The sequence below is a fragment of the Syngnathus leptorhynchus genome, chromosome 12 (genome assembly GCF_054491065.1).
Source record: "Syngnathus leptorhynchus isolate UIUO chromosome 12, UIUO_Slep, whole genome shotgun sequence".
Classification (NCBI taxonomy): Eukaryota; Metazoa; Chordata; class Actinopteri; order Syngnathiformes; family Syngnathidae; genus Syngnathus; species Syngnathus leptorhynchus.
The window spans coordinates 9,928,453-9,944,852 of record NC_141206.1 but is presented as its reverse complement, the minus strand read 5'-3'; the positions used below and the strand labels follow the sequence as shown (position 1 = coordinate 9,944,852).

General features: G+C 47.3%; 4 protein-coding genes across 13 annotated transcripts in view; 2 read left to right on the top strand and 2 right to left on the bottom strand.

Annotated features, from left to right (window-relative positions):
- Positions 1-83: 83 nt before the first annotated feature.
- lin54 (lin-54 DREAM MuvB core complex component) lies at positions 84-7,001 on the bottom strand. Of its 5 annotated transcripts, XR_015067791.1 has the most exons (16): positions 5,941-6,798; positions 4,670-5,304; positions 4,232-4,343; positions 4,017-4,156; positions 3,763-3,918; positions 3,408-3,600; positions 3,247-3,320; positions 2,965-3,162; positions 2,783-2,877; positions 2,631-2,699; positions 2,403-2,505; positions 2,181-2,318; positions 1,893-2,095; positions 517-1,738; positions 356-382; positions 84-151 (listed from the first exon to the last, which is right to left on the bottom strand). XR_015067791.1 is itself a non-coding variant. In XM_085926808.1 (15 exons), the coding sequence occupies exons 1-15, from the start codon at positions 5,945-5,947 to the stop codon at positions 1,537-1,539; spliced, it is 2,244 nt and encodes a 747-aa protein (XP_085782934.1). In that variant the 5' UTR covers positions 5,948-6,800; the 3' UTR covers positions 84-1,536. The 5 variants fall into 5 exon arrangements, 3 of the variants coding, with proteins under 3 accessions (XP_085782934.1, XP_085782933.1, XP_085782932.1); XR_015067790.1 differs by having other exon boundaries at positions 356-1,738; XM_085926808.1 differs by having other exon boundaries at positions 84-1,738; positions 4,670-5,024; positions 5,106-5,304; positions 5,941-6,800.
- A 410-nt stretch (positions 7,002-7,411) lies between these two features.
- cops4 (COP9 constitutive photomorphogenic homolog subunit 4 (Arabidopsis)) lies at positions 7,412-10,366 on the top strand. Of its 3 annotated transcripts, none has more exons than XM_085925799.1 (10): positions 7,412-7,515; positions 8,023-8,102; positions 8,206-8,357; positions 8,434-8,537; positions 8,615-8,768; positions 8,844-8,994; positions 9,061-9,231; positions 9,328-9,443; positions 9,549-9,633; positions 9,840-10,366. In XM_085925799.1, exons 1-10 carry the CDS (start codon positions 7,442-7,444, stop codon positions 9,971-9,973), a joined length of 1,221 nt encoding a protein of 406 aa, XP_085781925.1. In that variant the 5' UTR covers positions 7,412-7,441; the 3' UTR covers positions 9,974-10,366. The 3 variants fall into 3 exon arrangements, with proteins under 3 accessions (XP_085781925.1, XP_085781924.1, XP_085781926.1); XM_085925798.1 differs by having other exon boundaries at positions 9,528-9,633; XM_085925800.1 differs by having other exon boundaries at positions 7,466-7,515; positions 8,023-8,098; positions 9,528-9,633.
- Positions 9,639-13,684, bottom strand: LOC147048368 (placenta-specific gene 8 protein-like). Of its 4 annotated transcripts, none has more exons than XM_085925803.1 (6): positions 13,509-13,684; positions 13,341-13,431; positions 11,229-11,356; positions 10,911-11,035; positions 10,637-10,784; positions 9,639-10,525 (listed from the first exon to the last, which is right to left on the bottom strand). In XM_085925803.1, the coding sequence occupies exons 2-5, from the start codon at positions 13,349-13,351 to the stop codon at positions 10,680-10,682; spliced, it is 369 nt and encodes a 122-aa protein (XP_085781929.1). In that variant the 5' UTR covers positions 13,352-13,431; positions 13,509-13,684; the 3' UTR covers positions 9,639-10,525; positions 10,637-10,679. The 4 variants fall into 4 exon arrangements, with proteins under 4 accessions (XP_085781929.1, XP_085781930.1, XP_085781932.1 ...); XM_085925804.1 differs by having other exon boundaries at positions 11,229-11,341; XM_085925806.1 differs by lacking the exons at positions 13,341-13,431; positions 13,509-13,684 and adding an exon at positions 11,579-12,392.
- The window catches only part of adamts6 (ADAM metallopeptidase with thrombospondin type 1 motif, 6), a 23,334-nt gene continuing 19,559 nt past the window's right edge, over positions 12,626-16,400 (top strand). Inside the window, exons 1-5 of the mRNA XM_085925807.1 lie at positions 12,626-12,923; positions 13,530-14,006; positions 14,077-14,441; positions 15,178-15,349; positions 15,967-16,337. Of these exons, the coding sequence (XP_085781933.1) occupies positions 13,907-14,006; positions 14,077-14,441; positions 15,178-15,349; positions 15,967-16,337 (1,008 nt within the window). The 5' untranslated portion in view covers positions 12,626-12,923; positions 13,530-13,906. The remainder of the gene's footprint in view (positions 12,924-13,529; positions 14,007-14,076; positions 14,442-15,177; positions 15,350-15,966; positions 16,338-16,400) is intronic.

The window sequence follows — 16,400 nt, the reverse complement described above, 5'->3', positions numbered from 1 at the left end:
TAATTTTTAATTGCTATAGTGTTTTTTTTTTAGTTCACGTGAACATGAAGTTAGACAAAAAGACAGAATCCACAAGAAAAAAATAAGAGTGCACACGTTTATTATTAATAGGTTAACAAAACAAGTCTTCCACAGCCACTTTAGGACAACTCTGTAAAAGAACAAACAAACCAAGTGATTAAAAAATGGCAAATTTACATCTGTTTAAGTACTTTGTTCAATGACCCGAACCCTCATCGTTATGTCGTGTATAATCTTTCCCACACTTGCGAATGGGTCAGATGGGTAGTGATTGGTATAATCATTGGGATGGCTATTAAATCACAAGAATTAACATGAAATTAAAAGTACTTACTTTTCGGGTCACTTCTGTGTCCTTCAACTGAAAAATAGTCGAAACCGATATGCTTTTAATATAAACAAGAACCATACGCCACGCCAAGAAAGTTTAGTTTGTCTTCTACACTCAATACACACTTACTTGACAAGAACATGAATAAAACTTTATTTTCTTACCTGCTGTGCGTCCACCACGCCATGCTTCGATGAGGACTCTTCTTCCGCCTTTTCTTCTTCGATGGTTATTAAAAAAAGAGGCTAAACATCTATGCATGTGTCTTCCTGCACTGTACTCCGCTTTTAAAACTTCGTCAATAATTGCTATCATTCACTTTAAAAATAAAACACAATTTCAAGCCCTCGAGCGACTAAAACGAACACAAAAGAAACTACATTTAATCGAGTCGCCTCTTTGCATATTTAACCGCGCCACCTACTGCACGGATATCGTAAGCACAACAGAAAAAAAAATCACCTTTTTTTGTGTTTTGAATTCATTACATAGCTAAATATTTGTTTTATTTTGTACAATTTAGCTAGTGTACACAGTTTTCCACAAGGTCGCCGTAATGCCGAATACGTTCTTTACAATAGTGTTTTTGATTGACAGGAGATGAATAAGCGCATGAATCCAAAATGTATTCGGGTGCTTTTGAAGCGATTAAAAAACTGTTGTACTGTGTTCCACCAACATGTAAAAAGGCACACCACACTGTCAACCAATCATACTCACCGCCGGATTTGGATGTTTTGTTGAATTCCGTGCTTCTTCCATTGTGTGACCCACCAAATACTGTTCCCTTTTCTTTAGCACGAGGATTGCAAACGTTTGTCCGGCGTTTTATATTTTCGAGTCATTCCGTACGCGCGCAGATTCCGAATAGATGTACTTGTAGCCTGGGTGATTATTAATAATGATAACAATAACATTAATGAACAGTGTAAAGCAACATAAGATTAGCGCTGACTAATTACAAATACTTGTCAAAATAAATATCAAAAATGTGTTGCGTTTTATCTAGTGGGAGCACAAATATAGCATTAGACACCATATTTTCACCGTAAAACATCAGATAGGAAAGAGGACAGCAAAAGAGTATAAAAAGGGGGGAATAAAAGCTGGAAGCGGAGCGCTACCTTTGCGCAAAAACCAGCGTCTCTGAAGCTCCTCCGTGTGTGTGTCCGTTCCGAGCCGGCCTAGCTGTTGATGGCGGCGCAGTCTGTTTTGGCTTTGCCCGCCGAGTTGATGATCCTCATGAGACAGTGTCCGAACTCCTCCAGGATCAAGCGCTCTGCCTCCGCCTGAGGCTGCCGCGCCTGCTCTGCCCGCTTGGCCTGCTCCAGGAGGCACTCGCACGTCGCCTCCAGCACTTCCTTCGTAACGAACGTGTATGGGAGTCTGGGAGGAGAACAAATCAGTGCACAGACAAAAACTTTTCAGAAATCAAATAAACTATCTTTGAATATTTGCCAGGTTGAGATTCAAGTATTTTTCGCGGTGGTACTAGGTGTAAAGTGTTTTATGGTTTGTTCTTCCAAAAATGTTTCGGTACCTGCCGCCGCCGCTTGAGATGACGGGCGTGGTCCTCTTGAGCAGATCTGAGATCTGCGAGGAGAGCTTGGTCTTGGCAGCCGTCTGCTGCTGGACCCTCACCTCGGCGGCGTCGGCCAGGTGCATGAGGGTCTTCCTCTCGGGGCTCTCCTCGAAGTTCTTGCAGCCGACGCACTTGCAGATGGACGAGCACATGATCTTGGCCTGGGTCGAGAACACGGAAGGAGAAGAGGGAGCTCGAGAGGGAATTCTGGTCCGTTTCGGAGGCCGCGCCGAGTCGAAGGCTCACCTCGTAGCACTCGCAGTAATTCTTCAGGCAACCCGACCGTTTGCAGTTGCAGCCTTTACTGTGGCGCCGGTCCGACTCGCCCTCTTTGCCCTTGCCGATCTTTGGCTTGAAGGCCTCCGGGTTGCGGTCTAAACACGTCTGTGGCAAAAAAACAAAGGGGCTGAGCGTCAAGGCTCGCTTCTCGAATCGGACGTGCTCGAAAAAGGCCAAGCGGCGACGTACCTTGATGGCTTTGGAGCGCTCGGCCTCGTGCTCCAGGTTGTTGAAGCAGTTGTTGCAGTTGCAGTTGTTGCAGAACTCGCCGTTGGCGAAGCAGTCGCAATATCTTGAGGGCAGATTGAAGAGAGACAAAGTGTGCTGTTCATACACGTTCCAATCAAACTTTCAAAGAAAACTTCCTGCAAATTTTAAATTTCAATTTTATTCTGTGAACGGCACGTTGACACTCACAGCTTGAGACACTGAGACTTGGTGCAGTTGCACGGTTTCCTCGGCCGCGACGCCGCCTCGGCCGACATGCTGCGTTGTCAAGAACACGGACGTCACTCGTGTATATTAAAGTCAGCGCTCGGACCGCCCCGGATGCGGAGTCGGGTACTCACCCATTGAGCGGGAGCCGGGCCTGAGTTTGGATGGTGGCGGCGGAGGTTGGAAAAGTGGAGTTATTGGCGAGGGTCACGATGGGCGCTTGCTGCAGCTTCACGTCACACACGCGGATGGATACACGCCGGTCAATATCACATCGTGTGGCACTCAAAATGCGGGTCTAAAAATGGCACCGAACCTGCGTGACGTATTGCGCCGGCAACACGGCGTAGCCCACGTTGCCGCCGCCCGGGGCCGGCGCCAGGACGGTGCCCGGCGGCAGGTTGGCGAAATTGGGCTGGAGCTGCGGCAGCGCGGTGGCGGGCATGATGAGGCGCTGCTGGGTGGCTGTGCCGCCCATCACTTGGGCTCCCGATGTTAGAGGCTTGGGCGCCACCTGTGGGCGAAGCGCGGTATTGGGGACGGGCCCCAGTTTGAACCGGGAACAAGATAAAGAAGTGGTTTTCACGCGGCACTTTACCTGCTTGACCGTCTGCGCCGTGACGATCGGAACCGACATTCTCACCGCCCCCGTGCTGACCACCATGGGTTTAGCTGTGGGACGCAAACATGTTTAGTCTGCGTTTCCGTCAGCGTTTCCACAACATCATTTGGGAACGGCGCCGCCACGATCCGAGTCACCTGTCTGCATGGTGCTGGTGCTGAGAGCGCTGGGCTGCACGGCGCCGCTCGCCGTGGTGGCCGTGACCAAACGCACGTAATGGAAGCGGCTTCCCGGCACCTGGATCTGCTGCATGTTAGGCTGAGCCGTCAGCGGGATGATGGTCTTGAACTGGGAGCCGCCCACCGCCACCGACTGCACCGGTTTGATATTCTAGAAAGAGGACGACGGATTCATTTCAGGGACGAGCATTCGGGACTTGGACTTTATTGTGGTAACAAAAATGCTTTCGATACAAAAGACAATAGGCAGGTTTGCAAACTGGATATTTCTTTTTCTTCATTTCAAACACACTGATTAAAAATACTCGGTCACCTGCGCCGCTGCCTGGCTGGCGGCCACCTTGACGGGCGACACCGTGGCCGATTGTTGCATCGAGAGGATCTGCTGGCCTAGCGCCACGCTGACCGGCAGCGTCATTGACTTCTGAGCCGCCCCGGAGGTCGGCGACGCCACAGACACCACCGTCACCTGAACGGAAAACAAGTGTAAGACGGAGCCAACATACGTATATATTCAATTTAAACATACGGCTGTCGAGTGTGTTACAAGTCGGCGCAAAGCTTCACCTTGCTGGGAGTCTTGAGGGGGGAGATGGCGATCTTTTTGCCGGCGATGCTCTGGATGCTGATGGTGGTGTTGTGCGGGGACTCTGTGAGAGTGATCGTCCTCTGAGGCATCGTCGGCGAGTTCTGCGCCAGGACGCGTCCTGCCGAGGAAACGCCCTCATTAGCCACAGAAGCGCTAACCGTGCGCGGAGAGCGTTTGAAATAGCGTCACTCACCCGCAATGACGGGAGCGCCCGACGTCTGCGGACTCAGCACTTTGCTGTTCACCGGCTTGTTGATGATGAACTTGATTGGCTGAGCGGAGGACGCCGGCGTTTTCTTTGCAATCTGTTCATGACAAAGGATGGAGAACGAGACAGAATTATTTGTCCACATCTAAGCCAAGACAACAACAAAATAACAGCAGGCTAATGCAAGGGGCAGTCCAATACAGAATTAGACCAGCTGTCATAAAGAAAGCAGCATCATGGAGCGCGCTTTAATGCACACTCTTTCAATTAAGAATGATTGAAATGAGACGAAAACAATTTGGGTTAAAGACCTTCTGGTGCGCATACCGAAAAAAACCACTCCCAAAAATATTTTCGCTAAAAACTGACTCACATTTCTGCTCACAAAGCAAAGCGATATAAATTGTTCTCGTTTGAACCAACCTGCACGGTTTTGAGCTGCTGCCCTTGTAAGCCGGCTGCGCCCCCAACCGCCGGCTTCAAATCCGACCTCCCGCCGATGGTCACCAACTTGATGGACTTTGCGTCGGCCACGCCCGCCGCTCCCCCCGCCTTGACGGCGGTGTGGGGCAGCTGCAGCACGATGGGCTGTCCCGTCTTCCCGATGGTGGTCACCAGAAGCTTTTGACCCCCCACCGAACGCGCCGCCTCCGTGGCCTGGGCCGAAGCCACCTTGTTGAGGATGATCTGATGGTTGGCGGAGGAGATGCTGAGCGGCACCGTGAGCTTCTGCAAGGCGCTGGTGGTGACCGCGGTCCCCGCGATGCTGTCCGTGGTCCTGGTGGCGGCAGTGGAGGTGGCCAGCGCCGGTCTCAGCGTCACCAGCGCGGAGGACAAACTCGAAGCCGATACGACATACTCCGTCGACGTGACCACGTGCTCCGTCGATGTGACGACGCTCTCCGGGGTCGCATCCGTTTCCATGGCGACAGACGCGTCCTGGCTGGATTGAGCCACCTCCTCAATGGCCTCCATGTCCATGATTTCATCTGGAAGGAGGCTGTTGAGCTCGGGCGACACCACGTCCATGTTGGCGATGACTCGGCACCCCGGCACACCTTTGACAAAAGACAAACACGCTCGTCGAAATGTAAACCCAAGTCACCCTGACTATGATTCTTAAAATTGGACCATGTCAGTCAAAATATCTTGAGTTCAGATTTTAAAAAAAAAACGTCATTCACTCCCGTCGACCAATAAAGGAAGCAGAGAGCTGACCAAGTTTGCAACATAAACAAAACAAAAAAAAGGAAATGTGGGGTAAGCCTACTAGAGGTCAAGGTTCAGAGTTGTAGTATAACTCGTTAACACGCGTATGAATAACCCACAAGCCTAAATTTGCTGCTAATGTTGAAAAGAAGCACAGCTGCCTTGTCTATGAGCGTTGATGTTCCCTTTTAGAAGCTCGGAGGAGAACGTAAACAAACCGCCAGGGTGGCCTAGCTAACGTTAGCCCACCCACCCAAAAATACCCTGTTTTGGAATTTGAGCGTGCCAGAAAAACGTCCTTTACCGTCAACAAAAAGGCTTACAGCCGAGACCGACATCCGATTACAGGTTAATGACATAATCATAGCGTCATTATCATCATGCCTGGGTAGAATCTTTACGTCTTCCCCACCGAGGGGCTCGTTTAGCCCCCACACTTGGCTAACCCACTGCTTTTGTGCAAAACGGCCGGAAAGTTGTCTTACTTGGCATGTGTGGAGGGACATGAAAACCACCTCGGGAAGGAGGCCCTAGTCCGTGTGCAAAGGAAGAGAGAGAAAGCGAGCTATTTACTTGGCTGCGTTACTATTTCAGGCCGGGCTTGGATTTCGAAAGATCCGCCATTTTTATCTCGTCATCAGTGCTGCTAGCTGCGCGGCTAAAAGCGAGCTAACAGCAGAATTGATTATTTTTAGAATTAATAACAATGAGTGTAAATATATTAAACAGTGATCTAAAAGTTCACAAAAGTGAAATGAATAAGTAAAGACTTGGTGAACAAAGTTAAATTGAGTTTTTCCCACAACCCTTCTACCCATCTGTCACTTCATCATTCCGATGGTGTTAACAAAATAGTCTCGTTTCAAAGGCACTGAGTTATTAACGTATCTTCTTTTATTCATCTTAGTTGTGTTTGTGTCTGTTTGTTTTTTAAATAACTTTGTTTAACAGGTTGTTTGGTGACATGTGTTATAATAAAAGCCTTATACGGATCAAATTGAAAAGCTCGGTGACAGTAAAAATAACAAGGTGGACGTTATACGCAACAAATGTTGTGAATGAACATCAGGCCACCAAAACAACTCTTGCAACAACAACAAAAAAACGTCTTAGTGATGTGCTGCGGAACGTTAGCGCCTACCTTGGACAAGTTGTCGTGACCATGAACGCGAATATAATTTGCCCCAGGGTGCAAAATGCTTTTTAACAGGTTGTTTATGAAGGGGATGTCAACCGGCCGAAACGGCATCATCCAGGAGCGAGGAGCACAACTGCTGTACTCCTAGCAAACTTGGCAAGCAGGCTAACCCTAGCTAGCTTCAGCTCTACGTTTATTTTGTACACCTTAAAAATATAAACCAACGCGTAGCGGTGTTTTCCGCCGGAGCTGCGGCGAGCTTCCCTCACCGAGTCGCGCTTACCTGAGTTATCTGACGCGAGCCAGCGTTTGCGGGAGAAACCAGGAAAGCAAAAGACGATTGTTCAAAATACCGCGCCGAGCGCCATTCCTCCCTGACATTTCACAGGTCGGCCACGCCTTCCTTCACATACGTCACCTATACGTCACTGTTAAAGTCACAGGAGCAGCAGTTCAGCCCCCCCCCCCAAGGTACCATCCATGCAGAATTAATGAAAAAAATTAATCAATACATATAAAACATATGTGTATTGGGATACAATATAGTCGATGGTTTTAGGTGAACGTTGCCAACAACCAAGTGGCCGGTTGCCTCCATGAAAAGCTTTCGTATGACGCCATCTATTGACTGTAAACTGAATTACCTTTGGGATTTCCTTGCTTTTTATTTTTTATCTAAATTGCATTTTAAAAATTACATTTGAATGTCGGACTGAGCGTTCGATCTAGATGTTATAATTAAAAAATATTCAAAATGTTTTTTTTTTTTTTTTAATTATACGCCTCTAAACGGAAGTTACACGTTTGTCAGCGGAAGCGGCGTTGTTGACAACCGGGACGGTGTGACAATGGCCACCGAAGTGCGGCAGGAGCTCGCACAGCTGATGAATTCATTTGGCTCCCACAAAGATCTATCGGCCAAGTACGTGACGCTTACCAGAAAAGTGTTTTTTATTGATTTGGCATGCATCAAATTCTCCCCGGTACGGAATATGAAGCACTCCGGCGGGTGGAGGTGTTACCATGATAAACCAAGCTAAGCTAATGGTAGCTCCTTTGCTTAGCAAGCTATATAGGTGATTTTCTCGAATTGCATTGATTTGAGATTGAAATTATTTTGTCGATATAGATTGAATGATTAAAATTGTAGGCATGTGGCTAGCGTCCGAGCCACATAAACATTGGCACCATCCGCACGTTTTCCTGTGAGTAGTTAGCAACTACTTTTAGCCAAAAGATGGGCAACAAAGATAATTGATTAATTGAAAGTATAGTCCATGAATTTTATTTTGACAGTTCTTGTCCAGAGAGGACAGGAAAATGCATGGATGACGATGGACGGAATGCCAAATTGTTCATATTTTTATTCATTTTAAATAATTTAGCTAAGAACCGTTTTAAATTGTGGGAAAAAAAAATCTCATTTCAGATATAGACAAATCTTGGAAAAGGCTGTCCAGTTCACAGATGCCGATCAGCTTGAATCCTTGAAGGCCTTTGTCGAAGCAAGTATGCAACACGAGTCACTTTTTTTTTTTTTAGCATTTGATAGTGTTGCATATTGAGCCATAATAATACACTTTCCTTTCCTCTATTTTCCATGTCCTCGTAGTGGTCAATGAAAACGTGAGTTTAGTCATCTCGAGACAGCTGCTCACCGACTTTTGCACGCATCTGCCTAACCTGCCCGACGCCACGGCCAAGGCGGTGTATCACTTCACTTTGGAGAAGATCCAGCCGAGGGTCATTTCATTTGAGGAGCAGGTACTCCATTCAACTATTTACAAACGTACAACTTCTTAATACTCCATTTTGTGATGTTGTCCTTCACTTTGCACAGGTGGCCTCTATCAGACAGCACTTAGCGACCATTTACGAAAAGGAGGGCGACTGGAGAAACGCCGCCCAGGTTTTAGTCGGTATACCTTTGGAGACGGGGCAAAAGTAAGCCAGGAGCGCAATCTTTTCACCCATTAGAGGCGTCCCGGTCTATTAAACGTTCTTTTTCCACCCTTCTCCAGACAATATAATGTGGACTACAAATTGGACACCTACCTGAAAATAGCCCGTCTCTACCTGGAGGACGACGACCCGGTGCAGGCAGAGGCTTACATCAACAGAGCTTCGCTGCTTCAAAACGAATCTTCCAACGAACAGCTGCAAATACATTACAAGGTGAAGCTACCAAAAATCATGGATGAAATAAATTCCTTTGAATTTGAAATGCATTACTCCGTCACTTCCCGTTAGGTGTGCTACGCCAGAGTCCTGGACTTCAGGAGGAAGTTCATCGAAGCGGCGCAACGATACAACGAGCTGTCTTACAAATCCATCGTCCACGAGAGCGAGCGGCTGGAGGCGCTCAAGCACGCTCTCAACTGCACCATACTGGCGTCCGCGGGTACCGATACTGTTCCCAATTGATGCTGGGAAATTTGCTCATGTTTTATTGTGGCGCCCATCGCAGGCCAGCAACGTTCCCGCATGTTAGCCACCCTCTTCAAGGACGAGCGCTGCCAGCAGCTGGCCGCGTACGGGATTCTGGAGAAAATGTACCTGGACCGCATCATCCGGGGAAACCAGCTGCAGGAGTTTGCCGCCATGCTCATGCCTCATCAGAAAGCCACCACGGCGGACGGTCAGTATCCGCCGCATTATTAGGGACACCTGTAATCGAAACAATCTTAATATGTGACGGAATGCTTCCATTGATCTGATATGAACTTATCTTCAGGCTCCAGCATCCTGGACAGAGCTGTGATTGAACACAACCTGCTCTCCGCCAGTAAACTTTACAACAACATCACCTTCGAAGAGCTCGGAGCACTTTTGGAAATCCCTCCGGCCAAAGTGAGAAAATTGGACGGAGTCAAATGAAAATGGCCAGAAAGTATTGCATTTTAAATTGTTTTGTTTGTCGCTGTTTTGATTTAGCTTTCCTGCTCCTATTCACAGGCTGAGAAGATTGCATCGCAAATGATCACCGAAGGACGCATGAACGGATTCATTGACCAGATTGATGGCATTGTGCACTTTGAGAGTGAGTGGCACCTTTATTTTTTTTTTTTTTTTGGCAAACCCCGTTAAGACAACAGTGATGGCGATTATTCATTGGCTGTTTTTCTTGGGTCGTGTGTAAATGACAAGACAGTTCTGTCTCATGGACAGCAGGGGGCGCTCTACTAAAGGTGTTCTGGACTGTTTTACGGAAATGGCTTTCATTGATTTTGTCGATATCGTTTTCAGCACGAGAGCCGCTTCCCACGTGGGACAAGCAGATCCAGTCACTGTGTTTCCAGGTTAACAACCTCCTGGAAAAGATCCGAACAGCCGCTCCCGAATGGGCCGCCCAGGCCATGGAGACCCAGATGAGTCAGTAAAAATCACCCCACCCCTTTTTTTTTTTTTTTTTTTTTTCTTGCCACTCCAAAGCATCATCCCAAGGTGCGCCAAAGGAAATGACATCCCACCACCGCTCACGTCCCATCGGCTGGATATTTCAAGAGCACGTTTATTGCCCGGCGGGCGCCCCAGTGACTCATGTTTGCATTGACGACGCGAGTGCTCTCGTGTTCAAGCTCTGGCATTTTATTGGCTACGTGTCACATGGCCAACCGTTACGACACACGGTGTCGATCGATCGACACTGAAATATGATTAAATGTGCACACGGCTATTGGCTCGGTCTGATGTTTTTTTTTTGTTTGTTTGTTTTTCTCAAATGCATCACAGTAAAAATACTAAAATAAATAATAGCAGATGGCTGCAAAGCACTACGTTTCTCCAATGTGGTACGGGATAGTGCCAAAGCACTACTTTTATATTAGGCCAAATAGATTCAAACAAGCTGACTCCCAATTAAAATGTCTTTTATTGAAATTTCACTATATCAAATCATTAAGACGATTAGATCTTCTCCGAGTTGATAACACCTGCAACAGGTAATGAAGAGGCGTTAACGCTGCGCAATATTATAAAACAATTGATATGAATTCATTTTTTCCATCTACTCCCATTCTTTAGATGTGTGATGTTTAACCCACCAGGTCAAGGAGGTTTGCACCAAAGCGCTCCTTTTTTTTTTTTTCAGAAGATGCCTTGTTCCTTTCTCCGGTTGATGTCCCGCTTGAGCTGGCAGGTGGTACACATCAGGCAGCACGTGTTGGCGATGAAATCGTTGCACAGGGAACCCTGCAAACACAATGTGGCGGCTCTTGTTTGACTTTGCATAGAATGAACATCCGCTCTCACCTTCAGGAAGGAAGTTGAGGTATTGCAGTGGAAAAAGCAAACATGGTTGAGATTGTGGTTTCCTACGTTAATGTTGTAGCGAGTTCGGTAGATGCTGCGGATGGCCATCCTCGAGCCGCACAGGCAGCACTCGTCCATGTCGCTGGCGATGGTGCAGCTCAAGCACGGGAAGCACCAAAGGCCCAAGCAGCCTGCCGACCGACCGACGTAGGAAAGGGGATGAACAAATGAGTCAAACATTATTCGAAGATGTATTAGAGGTCAAATTTCCAGTTCAAGTCAAGATTCACGCCTGTTTATATCTTTAATATTGGCCGATTTATTGGCGTGTGGGAGTTTTATTGTTAACCGATTTTCTCTTCCTCCTCAATTTAGAGAACTTACATATTCCGCAATCGTCGCAGCAGTCGCACAGGCCGGTCTGGAACTCGGAGGCGGGATACCTGCCCGGTTGATTGGTCACGGCCATGAGGATGAGGAGAACTGCTGCTCTAGTGCTGCAAAATATGTTTCTCAAAATATAGAATATTTTACATATATTTTAGATAGCATTTTTTACAGCCTTATTTAAAATGTGCACATTTAAGATTCTGTCAAAATATGCTGTATAGCTTGTGAGGACTGGAAAAAAAAAAAAGAACTGAACACAATATTCCACACAAATTTGTGCAGCTGATATAAAGAATGTAGCAATCCAAATAAAAGTTGAAAATAGAACAAGAGGCTCCTCTTACCGTACGAGGTTGCAGAGGAACTGATAAGCTGGGGTGACGTCTGTTTCGTTTTATTAGGATGGGACTTTTTTTTTATTTTTTTTATTGGAGGTCACTCCCCTGCTTTCGTTTCTTAGTCACTGCTGCACCTGATCTCAGTGCATGTTTGTCCAGTTATGAATTTACACTTTGTTGGTATAAAAAAATGCATTGTGTTAGGTTGGCGGGAGAGGAAAAAAAATAGATTGGCTTCACATGATAACTGGGATTTTTCAAAATTATTTTTTAAATCAAAGTCAAAGTCCGCTTTATTGTCAATTTCTTCACATGCCAGGCACACAAAGATTTCGAAATTACGTTTCCCACCGTCCCACGGTGACTAGACAAGGGAATGCGATTATTGTTTAAATGTTTCTATATGACTGCACGCTTTCACTTCAGACCACTGTTGGACAGGAAGTGAAAGTAAAGAAAAAAAACTGGTGGTCTCTGTCCACTGTGATTGACAGGTCGCAGTTTCACCCTACAGCCACACGAGGGCGCCACCTGCCACTAAGTCAAGCGAGTCGTGTGTTTCGAAAATGATGTTAGTCTGCCACATAATGATCACTTGCGTGTGACAAACAGTCACCACCAAGTCTTTCATAGTCCCCGTGGAACATATTAGTGGACTTTTAATCACCACTTCAACAAAAAGATGAATACTTGGAGAATTAAAAGTGGCTTGTCACCATGACAACCTCAGCTCAACTTGCTGGGTGACATCCCTCAAGGGGTTTGCTGAGGTTTTCTTCCTGATGGACATGCACGCAGATGATTTGCATCTGCACTGACGTCACCCACAGAGAGAGAGAGAGAGAGAGAGAGAGAGAGAGAGAGAAAGAGAAAAAGAGAGAGAGAGAGAGAGAGAGAGAGAGAGGGGGGGGGGCTGCCAATTTGAAAGCCGGACTAGTGGGACATACCCCGGCGAGTGCGATGAGTAGGAGCAGCCAGCCTCCCTCCTCCAAAGTCCTACTCGCTCTCTCGCTTTGCATGCATGCATGCGTGCGTGCACTCGCCCCCCCCAACCCCTCCCCGCCCGCACTCTCACCCCCTCTCCCCTCCTCTTGCAACCTCAACTCACTTTTTAAGCCAGCCTGAGTCAAGATTATAACGGGTTGGAAATAGAGAGCCCCGCCAGAGGAGAGTGCATTGTTTTGTTTTGGAATTGGAGCCACTGGGTTGCTTCCATGCCCAGGCGAGAGGATGAGCAGGAGCAGGAGATGAGCGCAAGAGCACGTACCGGCCCGGCGCTTCGTGGGACCGACATTGTCTCTTTGGACGCACGTCCCGCACACTTGGACCGGAGCTGACCACGACCTGGATGGTAAATAGCACTTCCTCTGAATTGAGTCAACTCTACGACAGGTACTTTTTTTTTTTTTTTTTTAAGGGCGACCTGCAGGCACACCTGCACAAAACACAAGACTAAATTGTGTCTGATGATACTTTGTCATTTTTGTTAAAGACTTGGATGTCCACTGGTTTTCAAAACAATCATTTCAAAGAACCTCAAAGATGCTATTGATGTCCCTGAAACAATTTTGAATGAAAACTTTGCCTAGTTGCTCATCAATTATTTCTAATCTTCATAATTTCCATGTATACTAGAAATGGTGGAAATCTCCATCTAAAAAAAATTCCTCCTCATTAAAATATCTTATTTGATTCTTTTACAATGGTCACATTTGAGTTAAAAATGCTAAAAACATTCCTCCAATAAAGATCAAAGATGCGCAGATACCCTTTTTTCATCAATCTTGGTTGGATCTTCTTTGGATGTCTTCATAGTTTGGTCCTTAATCATGTCAAACAAACTCCAGTCCAAAGAGCCTCTGTTTTGGAAGAACACAAAGACGCTTGAGAGGTAGCTCAACCACACAAGCCAAGCAAGAGCGGGTCGCCTTAACACCTTGATTGATTCCTTTGGCAGGAATGCAGATGGATGCGCCGAGGCAAGTTTCCGTTGTAGAGCTTCCTCTCCGGAGTTCCACCTGAGCGTCTGATGGATGCTCGTGTTTTGGCCGAGCTGCGGACATGAATCGTGAGGCCTCCGCCGTGACGTGGACGCGCTTGCCTCCGGGAGAAATCTGAGCATCCGGAATACACGCAGACTTTTTTTTTTTTTTGAATATCCGAGCCAACGAGGGGACGCAAACCATGGAGTTGTTGTGGTTTGGCCTCGGATTGAGCGCATGTTTTTAGTCCGACTGTAGCACCCTCTTCCCCTTCCTCCTCCACCCCGTCCCATCTTCCCCGGTCCTGAAACCCACCACCCCCTTTCCCTCATGTCACATCTTTCCCAGAATTATGGAAATTTTGTGGAAGACGCTAACTTGGACATTGAGCCTGGTGGTGGTGGCCGCTTCGGAATTTCAGAGCGTCAATCGACTTTTGCGCGACTCTCAAGGTAGGAGGTCAAAACCAGCGTGCGAAAAAGTAGCGTCGCTGTCCTTTAACGTGTGGAATCATCTTCACAGAGGAGTTCCTGTCCTACCTGCAGCACTATCAGCTGACCGTTCCCGTGCGAGTGGATGAGAACGGAGAGTTCTTGAGCTACACCGTGAAGCACCACCGACCCGGACGACGGAGACGCGGGGCGGCCGACCCCTCGGCGGACCCGCCGGAGTCGCAGCTTTTCTACAGACTCTCGGCCTACGGGAAGCACTTCCACTTAAACCTGACTCTCACCCCTCGCTTGGTCTCCAAGCATTTCACGGTGGAGTACTGGGGCCGCGACGGCATGGAGTGGCGCCACAACCTGGTGGACAACTGCCACTATGTGGGATTCTTGCAGAACCGCAGCGGTGCCACCAGAGTGGCGCTCAGCAACTGCAACGGCCTGGTGAGCGCAAAGTAACCGCTCGAAACCTTGGAGGATTCCTTGAAAGAGTCTAAAATGATCTTTGCCATGGAAAGTTCAAAAAGTCCGCGTGCATTCTTGTGCCGGGCTGCGGCTTCTGTTTCAGTCGTTTTTCTTTCAGTCACTGAGCGATTTTTGGCCAGTCAACATGTCACACCGATAATGTAATTCAACAAACGACCTGGCAGCCAAAAGAATTTAAGAAAGGAAAATGAAGTGTAGCTTGCAAATGTGAAGATGTATTCGCCTCGTAGCCAAATGTGTTGGCAGCATCCAGACGCAGCATCATAAATTGAATTAGTGTTTGCCCCCCCCTACTCGCAACACCAAAAATGGTCAAAAGCGAGCGTGCGCTTTAATGCAATCAGCCGTCTGGACAATTGGAAAACGTTGACTCACTCTTTAAAAGACCCAAATAAAATAAGCTTTTAATTTTCACAGCGCCAAGACACTTTTGGTGCTTTACGGTAATTGTTTGAATGCTAGTCTTCGCTTTAATTGCTTGTTTGACTGGCATGCTAAAGGATTACGTATTTAAATTTGGCTGGGCCGGGAATATTGGAGGAGATGCAAAAACAACAGATATGGGTCAGCTATTTCCAAAGCGTTGAAAAATTCGCCTGGTGCGGGGATTGTAAATATGTTGGATCTTTCAAGGACCTCAAAATGTTGTACTTTTTAAATACTCTTGTCGCTCTTCTTCCCCTTCCGCGACAAGCACGGAGTCATCACCACGGAGGAAGAACAGTATTTAATCGAGCCATTAAAGAACATATCCTCCCCCTCCGGCCAATGGAACCTGGAGGAAGCACAGCAACACGTTATTTATAAAATGTCCGCCGTGCCCTCGTCGCAGGAGCAGAGCCAGGAATTGAGCTGCGGCATTTCAGGTGGGTGCACTAACCTTTTCGAACTGAGTACTGTATTTGTATTTGGCATTGCAAACGGGAAATATGTCCTCAATTTCCTGACCTGGATAAATAGGAGTTATATATAAATCAATAAACAGTGAAGACTCGTCATAAGTCACATTGGTCAAGACAAAAAGTACCCAAAGTCAATTTAAGCAAGTCTCAAGCCCTAAAATTGGTGACTTAAGTCTGACTCCAGTCTAGTCATCTCTGAATCTACATTCCTACAGAGTTCTGACATTCACGTGCAAGAAGAAGCACTATGTCAAAAGAAGAACCAGGTGGATATTGAGGTATTTGGGACAGGGTCTTATAAGAAGCAGCAAAAAAAGCTGTCGTCGGCAGGAAGCCAGCATGCCCCGACATGTACCATCTTAGCATCTGGGTCATAAAGCCAAAGGCGAGAGCTGCCGAGTTCAAAGGGGAAGACTCATGCACATTTTAGTGACTACCGCCAGAATCCAACCCCAGAGATGTCCAATGATTGTTGGCTGACACTGCGATTGGCCGGAGACCAGTCCGGCGTCTACCAAAGTCAGCTGGGACAGGTCCCAGAGCTCACTCAGTAAACCAAATTGTTCATCTGTGGTTTACAGACCTGGGTAAAAACAGGGCCCGGTCCCCAACGTCCGCCGCAACCCAACGTGACGACACGATCCGAAACGGCACGCAACGAACGCGGCGCTCCGTCAGCACCGAGCGCTTCGTGGAGACGCTGGTGGTGGCCGACAAGATGATGGTCGGCTACCACGGCCGTAAAGACATCGAGCACTACATTTTATCCGTCATGAATATTGTAAGTTTGATCCCGCTTTCTCAAAGGGTGCCCCCGACGGACGCCTTTTGTCTGACTTTGTGTCTTTTCTTCTTTTCTGGAGGTCAGGTTGCCAAACTTTACCGCGATGCCAGTCTAGGAAATGTTGTGAACATTATTGTGACGAGGCTCATCGTTCTGACTGAAGATCAGGTGAGAAGAGCCTAGCCGGGAAACGATGGCTTATTTGGTTCAATTGCATTACCACCTCCATAT